This window comes from Drosophila melanogaster, chromosome 2R, assembly GCF_000001215.4.
Source record: "Drosophila melanogaster chromosome 2R".
NCBI classification, from domain to species: domain Eukaryota; kingdom Metazoa; phylum Arthropoda; class Insecta; order Diptera; family Drosophilidae; genus Drosophila; species Drosophila melanogaster.
Genome location: NT_033778.4, coordinates 18,705,857 through 18,731,450, shown reverse-complemented (window position 1 = coordinate 18,731,450; position 25,594 = coordinate 18,705,857). Strand labels below are relative to the sequence as shown.

General features: G+C 43.4%; 4 protein-coding genes, 1 long non-coding RNA gene and 1 other non-coding gene across 9 annotated transcripts in view; 2 read left to right on the top strand and 4 right to left on the bottom strand.

Annotated features, from left to right (window-relative positions):
• Hs3st-A (Heparan sulfate 3-O sulfotransferase-A) overlaps window positions 1-13,337 on the bottom strand; it is a 36,562-nt gene extending 23,225 nt beyond the window's left edge. For both annotated transcript variants that reach the window (NM_001299660.1, NM_176229.3), the window contains exons 1-2: window positions 12,895-13,337; window positions 12,457-12,739 (exon numbers count right to left, since the gene is read on the bottom strand). The gene's annotated coding sequence lies outside the window, so the exon portion shown is untranslated. The remainder of the gene's footprint in view (window positions 1-12,456; window positions 12,740-12,894) is intronic.
• On the top strand, window positions 1,170-3,634 carry List (Lithium-inducible SLC6 transporter). Of its 2 annotated transcripts, none has more exons than NM_176228.3 (7): window positions 1,170-1,708; window positions 1,907-2,281; window positions 2,419-2,608; window positions 2,705-2,947; window positions 3,013-3,189; window positions 3,270-3,370; window positions 3,433-3,634. In NM_176228.3, the coding sequence occupies exons 1-4, from the start codon at window positions 1,212-1,214 to the stop codon at window positions 2,804-2,806; spliced, it is 1,164 nt and encodes a 387-aa protein (NP_788408.2). In that variant the 5' UTR covers window positions 1,170-1,211; the 3' UTR covers window positions 2,807-2,947; window positions 3,013-3,189; window positions 3,270-3,370; window positions 3,433-3,634. The 2 variants fall into 2 exon arrangements, with proteins under 2 accessions (NP_788408.2, NP_611364.2); NM_137520.4 differs by having other exon boundaries at window positions 2,665-2,947.
• mir-4982 (mir-4982 stem loop) lies at window positions 11,164-11,282 on the bottom strand. The gene has a single exon (NR_048138.1). It is a non-coding gene; the product is annotated as a mir-4982 precursor RNA (primary transcript).
• A 6,162-nt stretch (window positions 13,338-19,499) lies between the features above and the next one.
• Window positions 19,500-20,060, bottom strand: lncRNA:CR33942 (long non-coding RNA:CR33942). The gene is made up of 2 exons (NR_002547.2): window positions 19,966-20,060; window positions 19,500-19,907 (listed from the first exon to the last, which is right to left on the bottom strand). It is a non-coding gene; the product is annotated as a long non-coding RNA:CR33942 (long non-coding RNA).
• A 525-nt stretch (window positions 20,061-20,585) lies between these two features.
• On the top strand, window positions 20,586-23,299 carry Vps51 (Vacuolar protein sorting 51). Its single transcript, NM_137519.3, has 6 exons — window positions 20,586-20,756; window positions 20,833-21,584; window positions 21,645-22,281; window positions 22,334-22,864; window positions 22,917-23,029; window positions 23,086-23,299. The coding sequence occupies exons 1-6, from the start codon at window positions 20,676-20,678 to the stop codon at window positions 23,192-23,194; spliced, it is 2,223 nt and encodes a 740-aa protein (NP_611363.2). The 5' UTR covers window positions 20,586-20,675; the 3' UTR covers window positions 23,195-23,299.
• Window positions 23,225-25,474, bottom strand: CG15073 (uncharacterized protein). Of its 2 annotated transcripts, none has more exons than NM_137518.3 (4): window positions 25,251-25,474; window positions 24,436-25,196; window positions 24,159-24,353; window positions 23,225-24,098 (listed from the first exon to the last, which is right to left on the bottom strand). In NM_137518.3, the coding sequence occupies exons 1-4, from the start codon at window positions 25,365-25,367 to the stop codon at window positions 23,429-23,431; spliced, it is 1,743 nt and encodes a 580-aa protein (NP_611362.2). In that variant the 5' UTR covers window positions 25,368-25,474; the 3' UTR covers window positions 23,225-23,428. The 2 variants fall into 2 exon arrangements, with proteins under 2 accessions (NP_611362.2, NP_001286588.1); NM_001299659.1 differs by having other exon boundaries at window positions 24,523-25,196.
• Between the last annotated feature and the right edge of the window lie 120 nt (window positions 25,475-25,594).

The window sequence follows — 25,594 nt, the reverse complement described above, 5'->3', positions numbered from 1 at the left end:
CGCTTAAAACAGTTGGACCATGAAACTGCCGTTTTGTTTGCTGTTTATATGCCAAGTCTTAGCTAGAAGCTATAAGTTTAAATAGTTAAATATTAGTTTAATATTTCATAATGTGAACGATACTTTCAGGTCCTTTCATATTTTCCCACATTTAATGCAAACAAGTTATGTTTAAAACGGCATTCGTGTGCATTAGAGTCAATTACCGTGGATTGCAATGCCCACGCAGTGAAGCTAAAGCCAGAGGCAATCAGCATTATCAAAGGCTTTTAATTGTCATAAATCTGCGAAAGTTGTTAAAAACCCATTTAAAATTGTCACCGTAATAGCACACTCAAGCGGCTCAGTGGCATTTAACCAACTATCTGCCACATCCCATCGCATTCCATCCCTTTCCCTCCTCCGCCAACTGATGCGTTTTATTTTCTTGGCTCGATGGCTTGGTTGCTCCATCTTTTTGCCAAGTTCAGTTGCAGCCTGCCAGAGATGTTAATTAGAAAACTCTTGAAAATTATTAAAAACTTTCCAAAGCTGTCAGACAGGCGAGAGCTGAAGAGATAGTAGTGGTAAAATAGAACTTCAAATAGTTGCCAGCTCGGTGGAAAATGTTTTTAAGAAAATTTTCTAGCTCCTTTTTGATGGCTTCTCAAAGTATATTTCACTTGAGAAATTACTTTTAAAATGAAGGCGGCAGAGTTTAATATTGTTTGTGAGCTGGCATAAATCCGTACTTTAATTTAATTAAATATAATCAAAGATCTCTGCTGCCTTTCCAGATTAACTCAGCCGGCTTCCGTGTTTCAAATTTCACAACTTGACTCAATTTGCGTTGTCTGAATTACATTACAGCATGTTGACATCTCTCCTATGCCTCAACCCTTTACAAACTGGCTTATCGTCCAGCTCGAATAATATATAGAACTTCTCTCTAATGGATCTGTATACAAATTGCCTCTGTTTCTGAACTTGATTCGGATTCAGTCTACGGCATCTGCATGCCACTTAGCACCTTTTATTAGTGCCAATTAAGACTGATTTCACGATGCGTTCACGACGAGATTACAGACCCCAGACTGCCCCAAACTAGATAATCAACCGCAGAGAATTTGTGGCGCGCGATTCTGACACTGAATCCGAGCATCCAAGTTTTCAGGTACATATCTCGATTGCGGTTAGTTAAACGCGGCATCGCAAAGTGAACAGTTCTCGTCATGACGCAGCTAGAGATTTCCAAGAAGTCGGAAAAACCAGCGGAAAAACCGGCGGAGCAATGGGGAAATGGACTCGAATTTCTTTTCTCCTGCATTTCATTATCCGTGGGATTGGGGAATATCTGGCGTTTTCCCTACATTGCCTTCCAGAATGGCGGCGGTACCTTTGTGATACCGTACCTGATTGCCCTCCTGGTAATTGGACGGCCTGTCTACTATCTGGAGATATCCCTGGGCCAGTTCACGGGTCGCGGCGTGGTCAAGGCCTTCGATATGGCTCCCCTGCTCAAGGGCGTGGCATTGGGTCAAGTCCTGGCCACAGCCGCCTCCATCACATACTACTCCAGCATTATGGCTTTGACTCTACGATTCTGGCTGGCCTCCTTCGGCTCCGAGCTGCCATGGAGCAGGTGCTGGGAGAGCTGGGGCACCGATTGCCACGACGGCAATGCTCAAAATAGCAGTGGAAAAATGTCACCGGCACAGCTGTACTTTGAGCAAGTACCTCCACTTTTAAATCATTCAAGTAGTTGTTGACAGCATTTTATTAAACTAATTAAGACAAGCAGAGGATTTTTAGAGAACATTTTCTTGGCAGACATATTATACATTAATGCCATCACAAATTCATATAGACTAGGCTTTATTTTCTAAATTGTTATAAATGATTTTATGCTTGTGCTCTACCTTTCCAGACGTGAGATCCTTCATGAGGTGCCCAACATAGACAACGGACTGAGTCTGCCCAACTGGCAACTGGTGGCCTGTTTGGCGATTGCTTGGCTGGTCATCGGAGGAGTCCTCATTCGCGGCATTAAGAGCAGTGGCAAGGCGGCCTATTTCCTGGGCGTATTTCCCTATGTGGTGCTGCTCATCCTGCTCTTGAGAGCCGTTACCCTGCCAGGAGCCATCGATGGCATTATATACTTCTTCAAGCCACAGTGGCGAGAGCTGCTGAATCCACTCGTTTGGTATGCAGCCGTAACACAGGTCTTCTTTTCCCTGGCCATCTGTTTCGGCACTTTGATCACCTATGCCAGCTACAACAACTTCAACCGCAACGTATACAAGTGAGTTTATTGGCTTAAGATAAGATACGGAATGAAAGCTTAGAATGCATATTACTTTAACAATTTCATTACGAAATCTAAAGCTAAGCCAAGAGATTTATTCGAGCAATAAGATTACTAACCGCCACACCCCACAGTGACATTGTGATAATCACCACCATGGACTCCTGTTCATCCATAATTGCTGGCTGCATTACCTTTGGAATTCTGGGCAATCTGGCACGCGAGACTGGCAACCCGGATATTGGCAGTGTGGTGAAGGGCGGCGCGGGATTGGCCTTCATCTCGTATCCGGAGGCCATTGCCAAGTTCGAGTATGTGCCACAGGTAAGGTATCGAGAAGAGCCAGCGCCATGGGCGCCCTAAAGCACAACTACCTAAAGATGTTCGCGGTCCTTTTCTTCCTCATGCTATTCGTCTTAGGCATTGGCAGCACCGTGGGCATGGGATCATGCATCCTGCGCGTCATTCGGGATCAATTCGGATTACGCTCCCCGCCCATTTGGAAACTGGCCAGCGGCCTGACTGTTTTAGGCTTCTCGGTGAGCATCGTTTACATGACCCCGGGCGGTCAGTTTATCTTGAATCTAGTGGATTTCTACGGTGTCTCCTTCACCGCTTTGATCCTGGCCATTGGCGAATTGGTGGCTGTTGCATGGATTTACGGTGGGTTTATATATCCAACGTGGGATAAGCTATTGTTCAAAGTCCTTTTTGTTTCACTTTTTTAGGAGTTAATCGCTTTTGCGAGGACATCAAGTTTATGATGGGCATTGAAACCGGTTGGTACTGGCGCCTCTGCTGGCGTTTCATTACACCTGGTTTGATGACCGCCGTGCTCATCTACATGCTGCTCGATATGTCCGCTCTGGAGTACAAAGGTGTTGGCTATCCCACCTTGGCACACGGTAAGGCCACGTCTTCCTGCACTTCAATTTTATTGAAGGGTTTATATTGTATCCGTGTTCTCTTCTCTCCCCACTAACAGTTTTTGGCTGTTTTTTGGCCACCTTGGGGCTGATTCAACTACCCGGCTGGGCCATCTATGCCATCTATAAAAAGCGTGGCCATAACGGCAGCTTCTGGCAGGTATGTACACCCCCCCCCACCCCTCCTTTCCAGGGGCTTTATATCCATTTCCCGTCTTTTAGAGAATACGTGCCGCTTGCAAGCCGTCGGACACTTGGGGACCGGCCAACGTTCAGCTGGATGCCACCATATAGAAAATTAGCTCGGTACCCAACACTGCGTATACGTAATGGCTCCAGTAGTCAGGGGCATTATTATTTGATATGGTCTAGATGAAAATGGGTAGAATAAAGTGAAATATATGGGGCTCGTGGAGCCAAAAACAAAAGCGGGCTTATTCTGGCGGAACAATTTAACTGCCCGAAGGAGTTGAGCTGGCGAATGGAGGAAGTCGAGGAGGAGGAGCTGCTGCAAGCACTTTTAATTACCCCAGGGCAGAGCTCCAGTTGGGCGTGGCAGCTGCACTCCTTCTCAGTTGTGTTTGTGTTAGTCCGCTTGGCATGTCAGTCATGTCAGCAATGCGGAAATGCGCAAATACTAAATGAAAACAAGTAGCAGATGTTACTTTTCCTTACGACGAATCTTATAATACTCTTTCATATGAAAATGATTTCTTTAAAAAATTGCACAAGTTCCCATTTGGATGATTTATATATATTTTTAAAGAAATACTTAAGAATACGAATATTTAATATTCATTTATTGTACAAATTAAAATTTTACAATCAGATGTAAAAAACGAAATGTTATTCGGAAAGTTCTACGTTTTCCATTAAATTGGCCACAAATTGCAATATCCTTTTGTAAGGATACAAAGTGCTGCAGCGCAGACAAGCGGGATGACTTGGAAAAGGATGAAAAAATGGGGACTAGAGCACAGCAGGGCACTGTAAATAAAACATTTGGTTAGCTGCTGTTCGACACATTCGCATTCATCTGGCGGGTGGAGCGAGGTCGCAAATCAGAATGTCTGTGGCATGTGACAAAGTTGAAAAGTAAATATGCAAGAGGGCAAAAAAATGGTGGCATGGTGTGTAGAAGGGGAATGGGATTTCAGGAAGAGGATACAGGCGCTCCTCACTTTTTGGCAGTCCGCTGCAATGCCCCACACATATGACAGCGCATTTATTTACTACACCATTTTTGTTGTACTATGTGCCCGTTTGTTGGCGGAAAAAAGTGACAGTGTTAAATTTTTGGTTCATCCCTCGCAGCAGATGAAATTGAAGTGTGTGTTGACTTTGACTGACGTGTCGTTAGTGCTGAAGAGCATGGAGATTCCAAGCGTGCCTCTAACTTGCGTGCGGCATAACCACCACCCAAACAGCCACCCACACACTTTCCACACGTCTGTGCCACGCGGCAAACAACTTTCCTTCATTTCTTTCGTGCCTCCTTTTTGGGACTGCCGTCGTTGTTTTTGTTGCTGTAGTTGTTCATTGCTTTAACGATGCGCGTAAATCTTGACATACTTTCAACGCCGCCGACGAAGAGGTCGGAAGAAAGTGGAAGAAAGCGGAAGAGAGCCACTCACACACACGCGCACATCCCACGCCCATTATTAGTAATGGCCAAAAACCCCGATTTGGCCCCTGTCAGCGCAGTTGGTCGAAATGTAGACTACACTTTTGGGGCAGCGCACAACATGCAACAGTGCCGTCTTAATGTCTTTCTAGTTTAAAATAGACACAAGCAAATCGAGTTCACATGCACATATGCATAAAAAATAAGTAAAGAAACCCGGAAAATGCATTCATAGAAAAAGTATGTTAGGTAACTCTCTCTCATTTCTTGATACTTAATCTTCTGTATTGTACTGCATTCCCTCTTATTACGGATACCTATACTTCCGGCATAAACTAGAAACTAGTGGTAAAGTTAATATGCAAAAAAAAACTATAGGATCTACGAATAAGATGTTCTGCACAACACTGAGTAAGGCACGCACAAAAGCTGACAAGAGTTGTTTCCCGCTTGACTGACCCGAGCCGCACATGCAAAAGTCCCTTGAGTGGTGGGGCCAGTGCCAAGTCCTCATCAGCCACAAGGAGCAGCATCAGGATAATGATCATCATGCGCTGCAGATGGAGTTGTACCTTTCAGCAACTTTCGTGCCCCGAATCCAGCAGACTTGAGTTTCGGAAGCAGCTGGCAGCTGGTCTGCTGTCAGGATGCAGGAGCTGCTCTCAGGATTATAAATATGAACCGAGAGTTGAATGGAGGCGGAAAATCCGTTCCAACTACCATGTCTAGCTGTCAGCAGGCAACTAAGCGAATTTATTGAAATAGTTGTGTATGCTTTATTTTAGACCGACAACAACTCAATTCGATGACTTAAAACGTTTACCGTGTTTGTAACAAGTATCTGTCGCAGTATTATGGTCCGTCCAACATGTCGTATACTTTACATACCGTATGCCACAACTTGTGCACTTTCCCAGGCCAATCCTCTCGATATTCCAATATCCCTCGTATAACCCACCTCTTGACGATGTCACTTAAGTGAAATTTAATTGTGCTCAACATGGATTCAGGTTCGATAAAAAAAAGGGAATCAACTGGCAGCGGTTAGTTAGGTTTTTTCATTGATTTCGTTTCGAGTCGATTATTTCGAGGGTCTCTCATCAAATACATAGGTATTATACATATGTAAGTGAGCACGTGGGCCAAGGCAATTACCTAATGAATTGAATCGATATTTTCACTTGCTCCCCTCTCGTCTAGACAGCATAAATTGATTTTTACGTTGCTGGCGTTGGAAATTACTGATTCATCTTGAGCCATTGTCTTGGGTAATTTATGTCATTTACGAGCATTTGCCGCTTATCAAAGTCACAATAAATTAAAACAGAAATGATCTCGGCCCCAACGCATCCCCCTCGCTTCTGTCAGCCAAAGCCAATTACGCTTATTACATAATTCAGCAGCTGCCCACGCATCCAACAGATGAGGAAAATGTGAAAAAGCCAAGGGAAGTGGACGGTCGTTGGGGGAGAAAGATAACCTGGGCGAATAAACAGCAGCAACAGCAGCGACGTCAGCAGGAAAAAACCGCGATGGCCACAAGAGGACCGAGAAGAAAGAAAGGTGCAAAGCTGTGGGATGTGAGGGGGGAAAGTCAAGTCAAACAATTAAGAGAACCCCGAGCTCAAGGAAGGGCGACTAAAAGCCTTGAGAGCAGCGAAGCCACTCCCTATCACTTCGTTTTCCCATTTTCCTCCGTCCACTCAAGTAGGCAGAAAAATGTTTGTTGCCCAATTCGAGTTTCATTAGCAGTCGGAAAGGAGTTCGCTTCACGCTTTCAGCTGACAATCTAATGCGAATGTCGAAACAATATTTTCCATGTCTGCTAATGTGTCAGCATGTGTGCGCGGCGGTAGCAGGGAAATTCGGGGGGAAAAATCCACGCCAAGTCCAGGAAAAAACGAGACAAAAAGTGAAAGCAACGAGACAGTGAAATCCTATTAAGAAGTTTCTATCGCAAATTAAAATCTAAATACGCAAACAAAATGATGGTGACGTCTACGCCACGGGGAAGCCAGACAGCTAAAAACGAAAGGAGCACTCAGCACAGTGAGAAAATTAGAGCAGAAATAAAAACCCAATCAATAAAATATAAATTACATATCATTTGAGTTTAGCTCACTATTTTTAGATAATGTTTGGCGTTTACCAAGAAATACGAAAAACAGAACATTTTGCAGGTTGCGAATTTTTGGAAATTTCTTGGATTTCATTTGTTTATCTTTTAGCTGCTCTTCAGACTCATATGTATATTTTTATAGATTTTCAGCGAAATATGAAGTAAGCATTTTAAGTTATTTGCTTGAGTCAGAGAAAAACATTCGCGTAATTTATTTGAACTCATTAATCCGCTATTTTTGTATGCTTTAACACTTAAAATCAATGTATATTTCAATGTATATTGGTTTGCTAATTTCTTAGATATTCTCGCTGTGTGCACAGCAAAAAGCGCCAAGGAATGAGCATTAACCAGGACAAAGGTAACTGCTAGCCAACCGACAACACCTCCCCCGAAGGCACCCAGTGCATATTGGCCACGCCCCGCATTTCCCTTTTATTTGTACTGTCTGCTTACAGTTTGAATTATAAGCTAGCGAAAATTTAATAAAGCTTTCTCCCCCACCGCCAAGGAAATAGAGGGTTTGGTGGGTGGCGACTTTGGGGCAGGACACGCTTGGCAAGGACATGAAACTCCGCCGTTGAAAAGGACAGACTATGACAATGTCAAAGAGTTTCGTTGCACGCAATGTGGGCGTGGCAGGCTAGGGGCTACTTGTGGGCGGGAAAGGAGCACCTGCGACAGCGGCAAGAACAACAAGAACGATTGACGGTAAAGTTTTTGGCCTGGCAAATGGCAAAAGTTTTGAGCTCTACTCCCGTTATCCATTCATATACCTATATATACCTACATATATATTTCTTTATGTTTTAGTTTTCTCGTCCTGCTGCCCTTGCAGCAACTTTAAGCCTTTATTAAAGTGTGAGTCCAAAGTCAGAAGGGAAAGCAAAAGCAGCAGCACAAGCAGAATGACAGCAACAATTGACAGCAAAACAAACGATTGTCATTGCCAAGTGTGTGCGTCAACCTTTGAACCCGTCCCAGGGCATCAGTTCTGTGTCAAAGTACGTCCCCACTTTTCTGACTTTCCACTTTCCACCTCCATTTCCACGCCGCTGGAAAATAGATGTCAAGCGGTTTCCCCCCGCAGTCCGTTTAAATTGAATTGTTAATTCGGCACCGAAACCTTTTCCCTTTTCTTGCCTTTTGTGTGTGCGTGTCTGGCATCAATGCGATTTTCTTTATACATATATTCTTTATTTATTTTTTTTTTTTGTTTGACTCGTTTCGGTTGAAAATATTTATGTTGAACCCTTTTTGTGGCAGCTTTTGTTTTGGCCTTTGTTGCGTTATGCAAACATTCAACTGCCAGTGACAACAGGACAGGAAAAGCATCCCTACTTTTCCCACTTGGCCCCCCAAACTAAAACCTCCCAACTGGTTATAACTGAGCCGGAGTCAATGGGGAATATATATGTACATATAGCTGGGTAGTTAGATAGCTAGATGGCCAGATAGAGCTACACCTGCATTGGATGGTTCTGTGGTCCTGGCAGCCGATTCTATTAACTTTTTGCCCGTCCAACATTTGCATATCCCGACCGCAAGAGTCCAGTTTTCACAGTTCTCAGTTTGACTCCCGACAATCCGCCATTTCCACGCTCGCAGCTCCGACATTGTTTGCCATTTGCAACTGAATACCTCGTGTACACTCTGCCCATTTTCGCCCATCGCCACCCATTTTCCACCCACTTTTTACCCATTTGCCCACCATGACTAAAGCATAAATCAAGCGCAAAGCACAAATATTTTTCAAGTGACAACAAATATATAATGACGATTCCCCGGACTTTGCCTCTTGGCCAGAACCGGAATACCAGAGCACCTGAATGGACGCTGCCGGGAGTTGAGTACCGTGCCTTTCTGTTGACTCTGTTGTTTTTTTTTTTTTTTTTGGGCTGGAAAACAGCGCCACCCGCTCTCATGATTTCTGCAGAGGGTTACTCTAACTGGATGGGTTATATTCGAAATGTAATATTATCATAGTGGGTGGTGGACAAATATATACAATATCTTGACTTTCAATAGTTACCTTAAAGGAGAAGGATAGATGAAGATGCTTCTTGAATATTAATAAAGAAAATTTTTATCTCTATCTTTTTAAATATCATCTATGTAAAAATGAATCTTTAATATTTTTGGGACACTGCCATCAATAAATGATTGCTATTCATTGCGAATTTCCTAATAAAATACTATTATGAATTGCAATCTCAGCGAACGCCCTTCTTTGCAGGGCATCAAATGCTCGATTTTCCCCTGCTTTTTCCTAATTTTCCCTGGCTTTTCCGGCCAAAGCTGCTCTACTTTCCGCTGCGACGCTGCGGCTTGCGCTTTGCTGATTTCGTTTTGATTACGGCAAATTGTTTTTAGTTGCCTCCGTCGTCCTGTTTCGTGGCCAAGTTTATATTGCGGCATTTGTGCAGTTTGCCCAGTTCCGTTGATTTGCATTTATAGCCGCGGTAATCACGGGTCAAGTCGCAAATTATATTCAACTCCAATTGCTGACCTTAACTCCGGCCTAAATATTGACAAAATCCCGTGCAAATGAGAGTTGCGTGCCATTGGTATTAAGTACTGATAAATGCCACTATTTGTTTAGTAATTTTGGCCGACTTTGTGCCTTATTTATTTATCAATTAAAGGCACTATATTTGTAAAATTACATATAGCCGATCATTTTGTTAAACATCTGCATGGCAATCAAGTAATAACCAGCTAGTTTATTTGCTTGCACCCGTTAAATACATTTTTGCCACAAGGTATTTTTTTGTTTTATGTTTAGTTTGCTGCTGGCGTCAATTAGCAAGTTTTTCGATGCACAACTTTTTAATGAAATTAACAGACCCGCGGGACCCGTTCCCTTTTAGCCCCCGTAGCAGAAGCAGAAGTTAAGTGCTACTTCAACTCTAGACTGTTCCTAATGAGAGGGTATATACAAAATATATAGGTTGATAACCATGACTGGATAGATGTCTGTCGCAATGATGTGATATCTCTAGGCGCACTGCCATTTTGCTTAGCTGATTAGTTTGTGTGGGCGTGACTTCAATGGCGATCCATTGCGATTATAAGTAATATGGCGTAACAGCTAGTTCCTGCACTCATGTCATATTTCAGTGGCAGTGACAGTCAGAGGTTAGCACGCACACATGCCACGCCCCCTGAGCGACTAGCGACTTTCCTGCCACATATTAGGTATTCCACATATTATACAGATAGACTTGGAGTCGTTTGCGTTTCGATTAAACAAACCTTGTCAAATATGCAATGGCATTGAAGCAAAGGGCACGGGAATATCTAGTGGAGTGAAATCAGGGCTGTTTCGTGTGTTATAATCCCCCAAGACACATTTCAATCGCTGGAAAACGATTGATGTAAAAGTACTAAAATCATTTATGTGACTTAAGCTTGGCGGCTTAATAGATACATTTCACATACAGCGCTTTCATTCATGAAACTTTCTATTCCTGATTTTTGTTAAGGAATCTGAGCTTTTAGATGAGATTGGGATTAAATATATACATATATTTGGAATTGATTTGAATTTGCTTAATGGCTCTCTGCTCTGCTTTACCCCTCAAGGTTGAATTCTATTAAAAATCCTTTTTAACATGCTAAAGTTCTTAATTTTGGCTCGAAGTTGAGTTTCAGCAGTGATTGCATAACTTTGGCTCAGCTAATTAGGCAAAACAAAGAGTAGTTAGCAAAGACGAAAAGGAAGCGAAAGGATTGCCAGCGATTGCATAAGTCAGCTGAAGCGTATGAAACACTTATATAGGCGCTCATATATATTGCATGACTGGTAGGTATAGAAAGGAAACAGGACATTAGTAGCTGTGTGGAAAATGGGGGAAAATGTCAACGCATGCAACATGCCCGGCGCCCAACTGACGCTCAAGGATACGCAAACACACACACACACACATACCGACAACGCTGGATGTTGGTGTGTATCTGTATCTGTAGTCGTATATGTATATGTATCTGTGCTTGCAGTTTGCTTGCGTAACGTAAAAATAGCCTTGAACTGCAGCCGTGCGCTTTCAATGGATTTGCATGCCGCCCACCAAGCCCCACTCCAACCCACTCAAGGTCACGCGATGCCTACCGCAAATGGAACAGTTGCGGCCCGTAAGGACGGGCTGACATGACGACCATTATATAAGTCCCGGCGACCGACGTAAATGTCGCCGAGACACCCAGCTAATTGCCACTCGAGCAGCAGCAGCGGCAACTAGAAATGCAATTGCAATTCCAGCTGCAACATTGCAACAGCAACAAGGACATGCAATTGCATTATTGGCCACCGAATGCCAGCAAAGTTGGTCCTTTCGACTCAAAAACCCAAACGAAAGACGACTCCAATACGAATATTTTCCTCACCGAAAGCGCACTTCCGGCTAATAACATTAATTCCAATTTTTGGTAAATTTGTTAAAGACTGAGGGACCGAAAAGAACGAAATCTGAATGGCGACCCTAATGAATATTTATATGTATTTATTTGGCTTAATATTTGGAGCTGCCCTCGCCGTGGCTGGCCATTAAATGTTCCTCTTCCCCGCACTTTTTCTCACTTTGTTCTATTCTGGTTTATTCCCGTCATATCCTTGTTATATCCTTGCCATTTGCTTATGCTGGCAGCTCTTTCATTTTGCGTTTTGCTCTTTACTCTGCTCTGCTCCAGCGCCATCGTCGTGTGCAAGTTGGCCATAAAAATGGAGTAACATTTATGACCCACATCAGGAGCACACAAGCAAAGGCAGCGCACACACACAGACGCAGCAGGACTCTGGACGCAGGCAGTGCACTGAGGAAAATAAACCTTAAAAGTTACTTTGATATTAAGTAAATGTGAAAATCAAATTACTAAGATAAGAGAAAATTATTTTATTTTATTTTACATATTTAAAACGTTTAAATGTTAATTTTCCCTTGATCAATTCATATCAATCACAACACCAAGCCCGCTTAAAAATCATTGTGTTTTAATTTTCAATATGAGTTCCTCGGCACTTTTTTTAAGATAAGATAAGATAATGATTTTCTGTGTATCTTGCAATCCTTTCTGACCATTTTAAATGATGTAATTGAAAACTATAAAAGTGCATGGAAAGGTATTCGAGCATTTTCCTCTGTATTGCTAAACGAAAATGCTTTTGCGTGGGTGTGGATGAACATTAGGAAGTTTTAGATGGGAAGGGAATGACGCCTGCAAGCGCTAGATTCACAAGGATATTTTATTTTACTGTTATTCCATTTCCCGCTTCTTGTTGCTGTTGCTTTTACAGTCGCTGTTCTTTTGTTATTGCTCCTTTCGGCATTTCGACATTTACTTTTCGACTCGCAGCGCATATCCTTGAGCGTTTCGAAACCCCCCTGCGCCCCAGAACTGCTATTTTTTTTTGTGATCCTTTCTCGTTATGGGTTAAAGCTGTTTTCAAGGTTAAATATGCGTGGCATATCGGAATTCAGGGATTTTCGTGTGTTGAGTGACTTACCCTTTTGCCCCATTAAGTATGCTACACTTTGGCTGCAGCACATGCAACATTGTAGCCACTTTTCGTGCTCCTCCTCGCCGCTCCTTCTCCTCTCCTCTTCTCCTCCTCCACGTCCTACTCCTCTCTCCTTCTCCTCCTTTTCGCTCACTGACCCAGTTCGCTTTGTTTTGCGTGTTTATCTTGCTCAGGTTGTTTTTGCGTTGGCGGCTGCTGTTGCCGCTTGTTTTTTATCTACTTATATTTTAGCCCTAAACTCTTTTCTTGTTTTTTTTTGTTGTCTCAACTGTGACCGAGTTAAAAACACACACACACATTCTTTTAATTAAGATACGGAATGAAAATCAAGGAAATTTCAAAACTAAGCGACTAACGCTGCAAAGTTTGGAATGCATTTCCTAAGGCAATGTTTCTTTTTTTGGGCCCTCTACTTTCACTTACAATTGTGCTGCTAATTTCGTTACTTTCACTTTGTTAGGCCTTCTGTATGCACGTGTGTGTGTGTGTTTTAGTGTATCGTTGTGTTTTGGCTTCTGAAGCACACGTGTGCGTTTATGTGTGTATCCGTGTGCGTCGATTAACGGCATTGATTTTTTCCAAAAAAAACAAGAACTCCACTTTAATTTCACTGATTCGATTTGTTTTCGTTATTCGATTATTTTGTGCACCGTTTCACGTGGACATTTAAGCATTTTTCGTTTCGCTTTGCTTTAATTTCGGCGATTTGCGCGCGCGCTGGGTGTACAGGTGTGCGTGTCCGATTGCGTGTTTGTGTGAGTGTCCGTGTGTCGGCCATGTGTTGGTTGAATACAGCTGCCCGAGAGCGAGGATTTCGCAGTGGCAGAAGCGCACGTCTGCTCTCCACGACGCTTCACACACTTCTAAAGGATCCGAGCGCAACTCTTGCGTTTTTATCCAAAGCGCTCTCCCCCGCCAAGACGGTCTCTTTCATGAACATCAGCACACTCTCTCTCTCTCTCTCTCGGTGCCTTTCTTTGGGCGCCACAATGTCTACGCATAAATAATACGCACGGTGCACGTTAAACTTGTAAGTGCAAGAGGGAGCGAGGTGGTCCAACTCTCATTTCCATGCAAAGTAAGCTCCAGCAGGCAGGTGTTAAAAATGAGGGGTGGGAGGCGGAAAGCTTAGGTTATAAGGACTTGCAGATGTCCTTTTGACGGAAAAGGCATTACGCGATTTGACAACACCAATTAAAATAAAACGGAATGATAGTATGATGGTTATCGATATTGTGTTATAATCCAGTCAATTTTATCGCACTTAAAATTTTACTAAATTACATACAATTTTTAAATAATTTGCTATGGCCAGTTTTCTCCTACACTAGCGGCATACGTCATCATAACGGTAAACAAAATTTAGCCAGAGAGAAATTCCCATACAGCGCACAAATTGCGTTGCCTTCCCTCTCACCATATTTGGATCACGCGCACTATATTCCTTTCGCTCGCTCACATTATCTTCGCTCACAGCGCAGACGCACGAGGAAAAACGCTTTCTCCCTGCCGCCCACTTCTACAATTTCGTCACTCTCCCCCTCTTTCTCTCTTTGGCCTACACTAGTGTTATTGCATGCGAAGCACGTGAATTTTTGTGTTTACTTTTTAATTTTCTCCTTGCTCTCAGCCTCAGTTGCCATTTGTTTTTATTGTTGCTCCTACCACTCGCTATTGTTGTTGTTGGTGCTGCCACCTATTGGGGCTTTTGTTTTTCTTTATCGCATGTGTGGTCCTTTGTTTTCCTTGTGGGCCTTGCTTTGTTTTGTTTGATTCCATTCATACGGCGTTTGCTGGGTTTTGGTTCCTTTTCTTTTTTTTTGGGCCGAAACTATGCAAACCGTTTTCCATTTACGATCGACAGGGTGTGTTGATGTGTGTGTGTGTGTGTGTAGCTGTGCATGTGAGAGATTTGTATGGAAATTGGCGCAAAATACGCCCAAAACCGAATTCAAGTCCCCAGTTAGTTATGTGCAGCGTCTGCCTTTTCTGCATTCACATTTTCCGAGTACACACACACATATGTATGTGTGTTGCATATGCTTTCTGACGAAGCATAGACCATTCCTACTTTCGCAATCACCCTTTTATAAGTTTTACTTGCGTTGCAATTAATACAATATTTATAATATATAAAAATAGAATTAGTTGTTTAAATGCAAAAAAATTCAATTATATTTTATTGTGAGTAAGACAAACCATAAAAGTTGAGTAATAAGGAAAATGCATAGTTAGCAACTATTAGTTACCCAAAAATTATCGATGTGCATCAAGAAGATTTTAGTGAAATTGAGCGATGGAATCGCTTGCCAAGTGTGTTATGGCATTTTGGATGTTTGTTTTTGGGTAAATGTTAAATCATGCATGCTGATTGTCCTGTGGCCTCGAGGATGCCATAAGCAGCATGGATACGCAGCGTAAAATAGCATAAAACAGCACATAAGCATCGCAATCGGCATCAAGCATATTCGAATTTCGTTTACATTTTGAGCAGCATTGTTTCGCATTGCTGGCATGTCCAAAAAGTGATGGGGGGAGAGGAAAGCGAGCTGGATGCAAATGATGATGCTGTTCGCCATTGATAGCCAGTATATCTGCCGAGTTTTCCCTCATTTTTCCACCTCTCTAACGGCTCCCGTTAGGCCCGTGGAAAATCAACAGCATAACAACTGCCGCAGCAACAGGAATTTTGATTTTAAGCAAACGGAGTGCAGAATAAACAAATAAACAAAGCGCCACCCCTCGCTCAGGGAGGGAGGTGGGTTGTGTCGTTTTGGTGGGACGTGGGAAACTGTACGCGGGCGGTGTCTACAGCAACGGAAACTCTAACCGTAACTCATGAGCCTCCTGCTCCCTGTTCACGAACTATTTCCATGAGTAATTGCCGTTGTGCATGCGCCTCCGTCTGGAAAATGGCACTCCCCTCTTTTAGCCCACCCTACTTCGCCATCAACATCAGCAACACCATCATCATTATCATCATCAGGTATATTTGTTGTCAGCCTCGGTCGGGCTTTAAGCCATTTAGCCAGGACAGACCGGTGAGCCTGCTCCCAGCAGGAGCACCCAGCCAGGTAAACTGTTGATTCCATGTGGCGACACGATTGTCGAGGATTCCCCCAAAAAAAAACCCAAAGCCACACTACACATTTCCACGTGAGAACTTTGGCCTCTGCCACCCATCTGCTATCTGTCCACGTCGGAATATAGGTACATACATTCGAGTTTATATGTTTATACAGTGGAACTTCGTCAAGAGAATGCCCAATCTGTCACATGGCAATCTTAAATCTTTAGTTTATATATCGATAATATGAAAATATTATAAATTTAATCCCACTTGGTGGCACTGAATGGAACAGTTCGCTGTATATATGTAGTTAATTTTATTTAACGTTTACTGTACCTTTATTAACATAGAGCAGGTCACAAAAAGATCTGTATCCATTCATGGTGTAAGAAATAATGCCTTTTTGTGGCACTTCCACTGAGTTTATCTACCTCTTGACCTTTGGCCGAAGGAGTTTCTTTCAGTGCACATTGGCCATTCTCCAATTTCGTCCAGAAATAGCATTCATTTGCCAGACGAAACGCTACAGTGATGGGTGTGAGCGGCTCTCAGGGTGAAGTATAAACCAGATCCAGTCCCCAGATGGCCATAAAGTCCGACTGAATGCACTCAAACACACGTAAACATTTCGTTGCTGGGCAAAATACAAAGCAATACTCCCGAAAGTATGCTATAAAAATGCGAAAGTGACAGAAGACACACAACCATCAGGACATCAATTTCGGCCTGTTTCCGGTTATTTTTGTCAACAGTCGATAACTTAGATTGCCCCGCTCAAAATCAACCCTTCAAAAAGAAAACACTCTAAATTTAGGCATAAAATGCTGATTATTAGACCATAAACGCTTCTAACTCGTTTCACTGCACACAATTGGTATTTCCCAACTGCGGTCAGCACTTTGGTCCGCTGTGACTGCGGTTTGATTAGTTAGTTATTTTTGCAAAAACCACACATTGTAATAAACACAGTTAGGGGCGAACTTTAATTGCCGATGCCAAATGCACATTTCCCATCAAATAAACCACAAGCTAATGCACAAACAAATCGCATTAAATGGAAAACATTTATTTTTTTCGATTACCCCGCCTGAGATTCGATTTGATGAAGGGAAGAGTGGGAAATTGGGAAATGGAAAAAATGTTAAAAGGCTGATGAGCAGATGGGCAGACTGGCTCCATCCGGCGGATTGTCACTTGAATATTCCAGGCGTGATCGATGCGCAAAGCTTTTGGTTTCCTCCACTTTGCTAGCGAATTGAATTCGCAAAAGACCCACACGTAAGCAGTGTTCCGTCTCCCTCACACCCACCAACCTCCCTCTCGCACTCTATCTACGGGTGCCCCCCTTTCTTATGGGCAAAATTAATGTCAATTTTTATGCTTGATTTATGGCATCGCATTTATTTTTCTGTTTGGGGCGAGGGGGTCGTTGGCGGTCGGAGCCTTTTTAGCCCGGCTTCATTTGAATTCAATTGCTGGCGAAGATGCCACGGCGCTGATTTTGTCGCAGCAAATGTCGAAGGAGCATGTCGAGTGCGGCACGTGACCCGCTAACCTCGAAAGCGCAATACACACAGGCCAGGATGCTGCCATCCCCATTCCTCGCCAGTCAAACACATCTGCCAAAGGGCAATAAAAAATTGACAACGCCAACAGACAGCAGCAAAAAGGCGTGGGAGGAGATTCCAAACGGAGAGAAATCATTCTTATCTTAGGTAGCTATTTCTAGATGTTAAAAAATAAATAAAATATATGTCTAAATAATCAGGCATTGTAATGAAGTAGTCGTAAAAAATTTGTAAGTAAGCTACCATTTTTTAAAGTTCAAAGGACAGCTTCTCGCACATATTTTTTCTCTGTGCACGCAAAGCCAACTTCGCATTGCCCCAATCATTTGCCAAAAAAAAAAAAAACGAGACTAGTGGCAATATAAACCAGTGGCTTGCTGCCTATCACTCGACACAGCTGCAAATGTACAAAGTGCTACATTGCAGCGAAATCCACGATGCAGGTGCAGTGTCAACTGAAGTTGCATTTGCATCACTATTCGCCGAATGCTTTTCTCCGTGGGGGGGAGGGGGTGGTGGAATGGAAAATACTCTCATCCCACAGGTAAACACCTGCGGCCGGGCACTTTGGCGCTATTAAAGAGCTCCCCAGCGGTGGCAAGAAGTGGAATCATCAGCCATTTTTGGCTGCAAGGCCGGAAGCACTTTGCGTGCAGATTTATGGCTCGCCCCAAGCCAATCCTCAATCCTCCGTGGGAAATGCATCATACATACATGTGAGTGAGTTTATCTGTGTGTGTGCATCCACATGCGTGTGCTTCGTTTTATGGGCACACATCCTTCGGCTTTCCACGCTCCCCTGCATTTTTATTTTCGAATGCATTTAAATTGCATTTGCTGTGCGGCCTGATAAAACTGTCCGCACTTGACAACCTTATCGTCGCACTTAAAGTCGTGGTTAAAAACCATGGAAGCCATAAATTTCAGGTCGGATTTATTGGCGAAGGGTTATGATTAACAGCTTTGCAAAATCGGGATAGTGAAAACCTAAAAAACATGAGTTTTTACAACTGGAAATGTGTTCTTAAACAAATGTTTAAAATGCCCATTAAATTTTGCTTATGATTTGCCAATAACTCGGCATTTAAAATGGACATATTTCCAACTCTCTTACTGTTCCCTTTTGTGCAATTTTTTTTCCAGACGAACAACTTTTGAGTGTCAGCTTGAAAGCTCGAAGTGAAATCAGCCATGCCACTTGAGTTTCCCCCGCCCACACTTTCCTTTCGGAAAATCCACCCAGCCTTTGACTTTGGCTTAAAGCTGTGTGTTATGGCGCTCGACTTGTTTGCCTTTCATTTGCTGTCCACTCACGCAGCTTCACTTCAGTTGGCCCGGCCACTTGCCAGTAATCTCTGAACCCACGCCACGCTACGCCACACCCCACCTGCCACCCACGGCCCACTCCAATGCCGTACATATAATCCGTTTAAAATGAGCACTGGCTGTGTGCTCCAGTTTCCGCTGCTCCTGCTTTTGAGTGCACTGAAATTAATTTAACGACTTGGCGCACTTCAAACTGCACAAAACATATTAGTGGGCCGAACGTGGGTGGTGTGCACAGCTTTCTCTGTGCCGCACGCAGAAGTGAGAAGGGGAGCAGGAGTGGGGTGGGGGAGAAAGTGAGGTGTGGAAAACCTGGGACAATGGCAACTTGACCTTGACACGTTCGACGCTTTCCGCCGCCCTCACGTCCTTCAGCTTTTCACTTTTTTTTTTTGTTATATTTCGCTCGGCTTACGTAAATTCAATTTTCAGTTTGATGAAAGCAAAGTTCATGCCACACACAAGCGCGAGTGTGTGACACACTGTCCCACTGTCGGTCTTTTCTTTTTTTGTTTGTCTAACCTTTAAGAAGACCATTGCAATTAAAAGTTTTAGTTTTCAATCATAGAAATGATTTGGAATATGAATAATGGTTATTCATTACAAACATATAATAGCATAGTGTGTTGCGAATTAGGATCCTCATCAAACTCCTCATTGCTATACATTTTTCTCAGTGCACATGATACAAGTTTGGAGGCTGATGGCATTGGAGAGCGTGTGATTTGCACAATCTGCACACAACTCGAAATTAAATTCGGCCCCGGCAACAGCTCGAACTTTTTTGCGAAAGGTCAAAATGTTAATGTATTTGAAATGAGACGCCACAAAGGAACGAGAGCGAAAGGAGCCCAGGATAAAATATAGTGCGAATGGTGGGAAAATTACGGGGAATGCTGCAGGGCCAGCAGCCGAAAAGCGAGACTCAGATGCGAGATACAGCAGCACAGGGAACTTTAGGCCCTCGGAATGTGGCAAAAACTTGTCCATGTTCATTCAACTTGACACGGTCGCCAGCGGGCAGACGAACTCCCACCGAAATAAAAAAGGACGCACCAAGAAGTACAAACAACTGCTACATATTTATGCCACGACACTGAAAATACCCATTACAAAAAATGATTTAATGATGTTTAAAAGATATTAAAACTGTAACATAGGGCAATTCAGAATTCAGAAGAATATATCTTTCAATAAGCGTTACATAGTTAATCGCAGTTTCGAAATACCCAACGACAGGGTATAAGACCTTAACAAAAAAGATGTCTGGTAGTGTGGAGGCGGTGGGCGTGGAATGTTTAATGCGATTTGCCACACGTAACTCAGTCTGGGGAGACTGTTGAATTACTTAGGATACAGAAGCCCACATCGTGTTCTACTTTTGTGCTTTATTGAGCCAGGTGATATACAAAGTTATTTGCCATGATTTGGGTCCAAAATGCACAGCATTGTCACGGGGTCCGTTAAGCAATCTACAAAATGTTTAAGTAATTAGGTACATTAGTTAACTAACATTTTGTTGTTACTAACCAGCAGTCACAAATGAGCTGCACAGAGCTGCAATTAATGCGGAAACAAAGAGTAATAGCTTCATGTTGTGATTGCTTTAATAAAACCTTTTACATTAATGCCATTTATGAAAAACAAACAAGTATTTTCTTATCAGTTTGAAATGGGAGATTCCCAATAACAAAGCCGCGATTAGAATAAAAATGACAGAGAGCTTTGCAAACTAAGATAATCTCAGTTCACGTCTCTCACGATTTAATACCAATTCATCACACACCTATGTGCCTAAAAATAAAAACAAAAAGAAAAAACAATAAAAAAGATAATAAAATAATATATTTAATAAAGACACTAACTTTATAAATACTCAGAAAAATATTAAAAATTAAAATTCTTTCAATATAATGCCATAGCAGTACTATTCTGCATTAACATTTAACTGTCTAAATTATTATTCACTTAATAATATAATAATAATATAATAATATTTCTATTTAATTTAAAATAAAAAGTTGCTAAACGCGCACCGTTCAAAAAATGATTGTGTGGCGGTATTGGATATCGATAACAATATTGGTAGTCAGCTGTTAAATGAGGGAAACATTTTTCGTTGCCCAACACACCTTAACTTATCGATATACGAAAAAAACGATAAATCTTCAGCAACAACAAGTTCACAACATTTAGTTTATTTATTTATTTAGACTAGTGGTAAAAAAAAGTTCTACAAAATGGCTGAAACCAAAGCCAATCCCTTCGACATGGACAGCTCCAGCTTCGATGCGGAAAAGTATCTGGAAAGGTTGCTCAAGGTAAGAACAACAAAATAGTGAAGTAATAATCATTAACTTATGCACTTTTTGTTCTGGCTGTTACTCACAAATAAAGGATTGCTCCTTAAAGCAAATAATGGATACGGAGGCGGCGGTGGTCAAGGACACACAGACATTGCACTCTGATATGCAGACGCTGGTCTACGAGAATTACAACAAATTCATCTCCGCCACGGATACAATTCGCCGGATGAAAGATGACTTCAAGCAGATGGAAACGGATGTGAACCTACTGATGACCAAGATGCAATCCATAACGACTTTTAGTGAGCAAATAACCGGAACGCTGCAGGGCACCAGATCGCAACTATGTCGCCTGTCCGAGAAACACTCGCTCCTCAAAAGGCTGCAGTTTCTCTCAACTCTGCCAGCTAAACTGAAGTCCCTCATCGAGGAACAGAACTACGCACAAGCTGTCCAGGACTACCTGCATGCCCAGAAGGTGTTCGCCCAGTACGGTCGACAGCCGTCCTTCGATGGAATCCAGCGAGATTGCGACGCCATCATGGCAGATCTCAAGGAGCAATTGCGAAGTGACTTTCAAAGGGCTGGGAACACGGCCCAATCCTTGACGGAAATTGGAGAGCTACTCCTGCAGCTGGACGAAAAGACTTCGGATCTGGCAAGCGAAATGCTGACTTGCGCTGGCAAACGACTGCACGAGCAAATCGTCATGCTGCAGGATCAAACAGAGCGTGATATGCTGGAGTTTGTGGACATGGGCATCGATGGTTTCCTCAACGATCTGGCACTGGTAGTGACTTCCTACTTTGACATGTTTGTGGCCAAGCACTACGAGCATGAGCGGTAAATTGAACAATATTTTGTATAATCTTAATTGAGTTTTATTATCCATTCCATTTTCAGCGATGACTTTCAGGAGAACGCCCTGCAGGAGCTAAATGTCTTCCTCAATCAGAACATCGAAAAGTATCTGACACTCGTCCAGGATCGTGTTGAGTCCGACATTGGCTACGGCGATACCCAGGTAATGCTACGCGCTCTGGATCGACTTCATCGGCGCCTTCAGGCCATGCGAAATATCTGCCGCGGCTTGGAGGTCCAACGCAACACAGTATCTATCATTATTTCGGCTGCCCACCAACTATGCGATGCCCATGCCAAAAACCTCAAAGATCACTTTGCCGACAGTTTGAGTGCGGTTCGTCTGTCGCTGGTTTCTGCCAAGAGCGATGCAGCTGCTGGTCTCAATCTCGGTGATCTGATAAGCAACCTTTATGTGTCCATGGTGGAGAAAATAAAGGGTGTACTGCAGGACTTGCTTATATTCCTGCGCACCGACTGGTCGTTTAACATCAAGGCGGAACACAAGGGCGCCCTGTGCGTAGAGGGCATTCGGGAGAACCTACTCATTGGCTTCCTACGTCATATTGCCAAGGTGATGTGTGGTTTCGGAGATGCCTCCAGCTCCAGTCCACCCAATCTACTGCTGGTGCTGTCGAAAACGTGTCTGGAACTCGAGCAACAGGGCGTTCACATACTGGTGAGCTTTCTATTGCAACTATTTTTGATTCCCTAACAAACTAAATCCTCAGATTGCTCTGGTTGATGACCTGTACGAAATCGACTCGGAGAACAGTGCAACGCTTACCCACGAAACTGAGATATGTGCTGAAATGCGGGAGACGGCACAGTCACTATTGGACGCCTATGTGCGGCTGCAGGGCACCAATATCTCGCAAATGTTACGCAAGAGCGTGGAAACAAGGGATTGGCTTAACTGCCTGGAACCACGATCCGTTCGTGCGGTGATGAAGCGTGTGGTGGAGGAACTCGGCAGCATCGAGACGGTGGTGGCCAGTCTGTACGAGGCAAACACTAATGCAACGTCAGGATTCCGCACCACAGCGAGCAGTGACTCTAGCCGAAAAACATATTTCAGTAACTTTGCTTCCACCTCAAAGCCACAGTATCGTTCCAATTGGTCAAACTACACGCCTTCGCAGCTGGAATCCAGCTATGTGTCCAACATACATCGCTTGTTTTCGGAGCGAGTGGAAATCTTTACTTCAGTAGAGTTCACCAAGGCCTCAATTATAATGGGAATTATTAAAATTGGTCTAAAAGTAAGTGAGTTTATGAAATGAAGGTGGCTATTTACGTGATTTATGTTTCTAGACCCTTTTGGAATGCGTGAGGCTGAGAACTTTTAGCAAATTCGGACTTCAGCAGATTCAGGTGGATGCTCATTATCTGCAAATGAACCTATGGCGATTTGTAAGCGATGAAAAGTGAGTTAGTTTCGAAAACTGAAAGATATGATAAACTAAACACACTTGTTTGGCAGTCTGGTGAACTTCCTGCTGGACGAGATTCTTGGCTCAGCTGTGCAAAGGTGCTTGGAGTCCGTTTTAATGGAGCCCAATGCTGTGGAAATTATTTGTGAACGGGGTTAGTATTTGTTTCCACAACATAAAGCAACATTCCACTTAAAATCTCCGTCTATTTTGTTAAACGCTGCTAGCTTAAGGATCTAAAAATAAACACCCTGTTTCTAATTTAGATAGTTATTTAAAATGTCTAGGAAATTGACTTCATTTTTTTTTTGTTAGAAAAATCTTTCAAATTCCAATTCTGCCATTTTTTAACTGTGCTGGTTACGGGTACACCAAATGTAACAGAAATCATTTTCAATCTGTGGTATCGGCACTGAGACACAGAGTGAACTCGATGGTATCTCCCTTAATATCCTCCTCGGTATTTGTCAGCAGAATGCTGTGGGATTCCCCATCTTCGCCCGTTGAGATGGTCAACACGCTGGGTGTCTCCTCCTCGATGGCTTTTCGTTTCTCGGTGCGTGCCTTCCTTGCCTCCTCGAACTCTTTGGGATGACACTTCCTACGATGCGTGTGCTGATTCGCATTGGAGTTAAATGTTTTCGGGCAGTGAGGACACTTGTAAAGCACCTCGCCCGTATGCATGGTCATGTGTTCCCTCAGTGTGATGGCCTTTTTGAAGGCTTTATTGCACACACTACATTCGTGCTTCCTATCCGTGAGATGCACATATCGCTGGTGACTCAGCATGGCACTCCTATTGGGCGAAACCTTTCCACACAGATCGCAAGTGGCAGCAGTGCCATTATGTCGCCGCACATGCTTCTTGAGACTGTGCTTGTTCTTATGCCAGGATCCGCAGATGTCGCACTGAACCTTGGGCTCCGTGACACCAGCGTGCTCCAGCTGATGTCGCTGGAAGGCAGCTCGTCCACGTATAACCTGGGCGCAGATGTCGCACATGGTACCATAGTTGCCATGCGCCATTTTGACGTGCGTGCAAAGAAGGGATTGGTTGGGAAATCTATTCGAAAAGACAGCGCTTAATCATAGGCAACTTTAAGATAAGTAAAACCAAGCTTACCTCCTCTCACATAGATCGCACACCACATTGCGCTCCTTGTGGATAACGCGATGCTGATCCAACAGATACTGCTTGGTGTATCTTTTCGGGCACTGTTCGCACATAAAGGTCTTCTCCTCCTCCGGATGGTGCTTCAGCAGCTCATGGTTCCTCAGGCACTGTTTGTCGGCAAATCGTTTGTCGCACTGGGTGCATCTGTAATTAAATATCCTATTGGTTATGGGTTCGGCTCATGGGATTTTCGCATTAGATTGGCTCACTCCACTTTACCACTCACTTAAACTTCTCCGGATCGGCGTGTCGATCAATATGATCGGTGAGAAAGGAGCGCTTGTAGAACTTCTTATTGCAACAAATAGCATACCCCTTGCGATGGTGCTCCTGCAGCATGTGCTTGCAGAGCAGAAGAAAGGTCTCCTGCCCCTCGTGACAAACATCGCAGGTGAGTCGCATGTGGGCAGAGATCTTGGCATCGATATCCAGCATGCACTGCTTGTAGTCCGCATAGCGTTTGCTTTTCTGTGGAGTTCCTTCTGCTTTGCACGGGGTTCGTTTCGCTTTGGATTTGTTCGCCACAGAATTCGATTTTTCAGGAGGTGTTGAAGGGGGCAACGAATGATGTGCTTTGCTTTTGGCGGTCGAACGAGTTTCTCTACGCTGCTCTGTGGGTAAGGTGGCTGAGGTTTCTGGATCGTTGACAGTAGCATTGTCTTCTTTGATGAACTGCTCCTTTGGTGGGTTGGAATCCGTTTGCTGCTCCTGCTGCGCAATAACTTCGGTGAGGAACTGCTCGTTGGTAAAGGAACCACCCTCACTTCCAGGTAATCCCAGCTCCTGGTCCTCATCCTGCTCCTCCTCCTGCTGCTCCGAGTCCTCACCGTGCTCAACTTTCCCCTGATCTTGGCCAGATTTCAGGGAGAACCTTTCGGTGAGCAAACGATGTGCACTCTCCACGGCCACATAGAATTGATGAAAATCGTTCACCTGGTTCCAGCAGGTCAAACAGATCACCGTGGAAATGGGATCATCGCTTTTTGGCTGCAATTAAATCGTTTACATATGTTACCAAAAATAGAGAAGATAAGAAATTACCTCAAACCAAAAGTATTTGGCCAGCACATTGGCCACATTTAGGGAAAGGCCAACGTCCTCGAATATCCGAATCGTATCTGTATCGTTAACGTTGTTCAGGCACAAACGGCAAATCATGCTTAAATTAATACATTCAAGCCTAAGCCAATTTTTATATTTTTTATATCAAATCAAAACATAAACAAGATTTCTTCGATATATGAGATACGATTATCGTCTGATGTCATCGGCCCGAAATCGAATATGAGCTAAAAAGTCCAACAATCGAAGTCCGCAGAAAACTGTCGGTAATCGATATCGAAGTAGGCGCCAAATTTTGAAATAAGATGTTTCCAAGTCGCATT

Bases quoted from the DNA above. Each gene is read 5' to 3' on its own strand.
- List (NM_137520.4), top strand. From the start codon at position 1,212: ATGACGCAGCTAGAGATTTCCAAGAAGTCGGAAAAACCAGCGGAAAAA. The intron at 2,609-2,664 runs GTAAGGTATCGA...AACTACCTAAAG, and splicing joins AGTTCGAGTATGTGCCACAG to ATGTTCGCGGTCCTTTTCTT. The intron at 3,371-3,432 runs GTATGTACACCC...CCCGTCTTTTAG, and splicing joins ATAACGGCAGCTTCTGGCAG to AGAATACGTGCCGCTTGCAA.
- Vps51 (NM_137519.3), top strand. From the start codon at position 20,676: ATGGCTGAAACCAAAGCCAATCCCTTCGACATGGACAGCTCCAGCTTC. The intron at 21,585-21,644 runs GTAAATTGAACA...TTCCATTTTCAG, and splicing joins AAGCACTACGAGCATGAGCG to CGATGACTTTCAGGAGAACG. The intron at 23,030-23,085 runs GTGAGTTAGTTT...CTTGTTTGGCAG, and splicing joins CGATTTGTAAGCGATGAAAA to TCTGGTGAACTTCCTGCTGG.
- CG15073 (NM_137518.3), bottom strand. From the start codon at position 25,367: ATGATTTGCCGTTTGTGCCTGAACAACGTTAACGATACAGATACGATT. The intron at 25,197-25,250 runs GTAATTTCTTAT...ATTTAATTGCAG, and splicing joins CCAAATACTTTTGGTTTGAG to CCAAAAAGCGATGATCCCAT. The intron at 24,099-24,158 runs GTAAGCTTGGTT...CTTTTCGAATAG, and splicing joins TGCGATCTATGTGAGAGGAG to ATTTCCCAACCAATCCCTTC.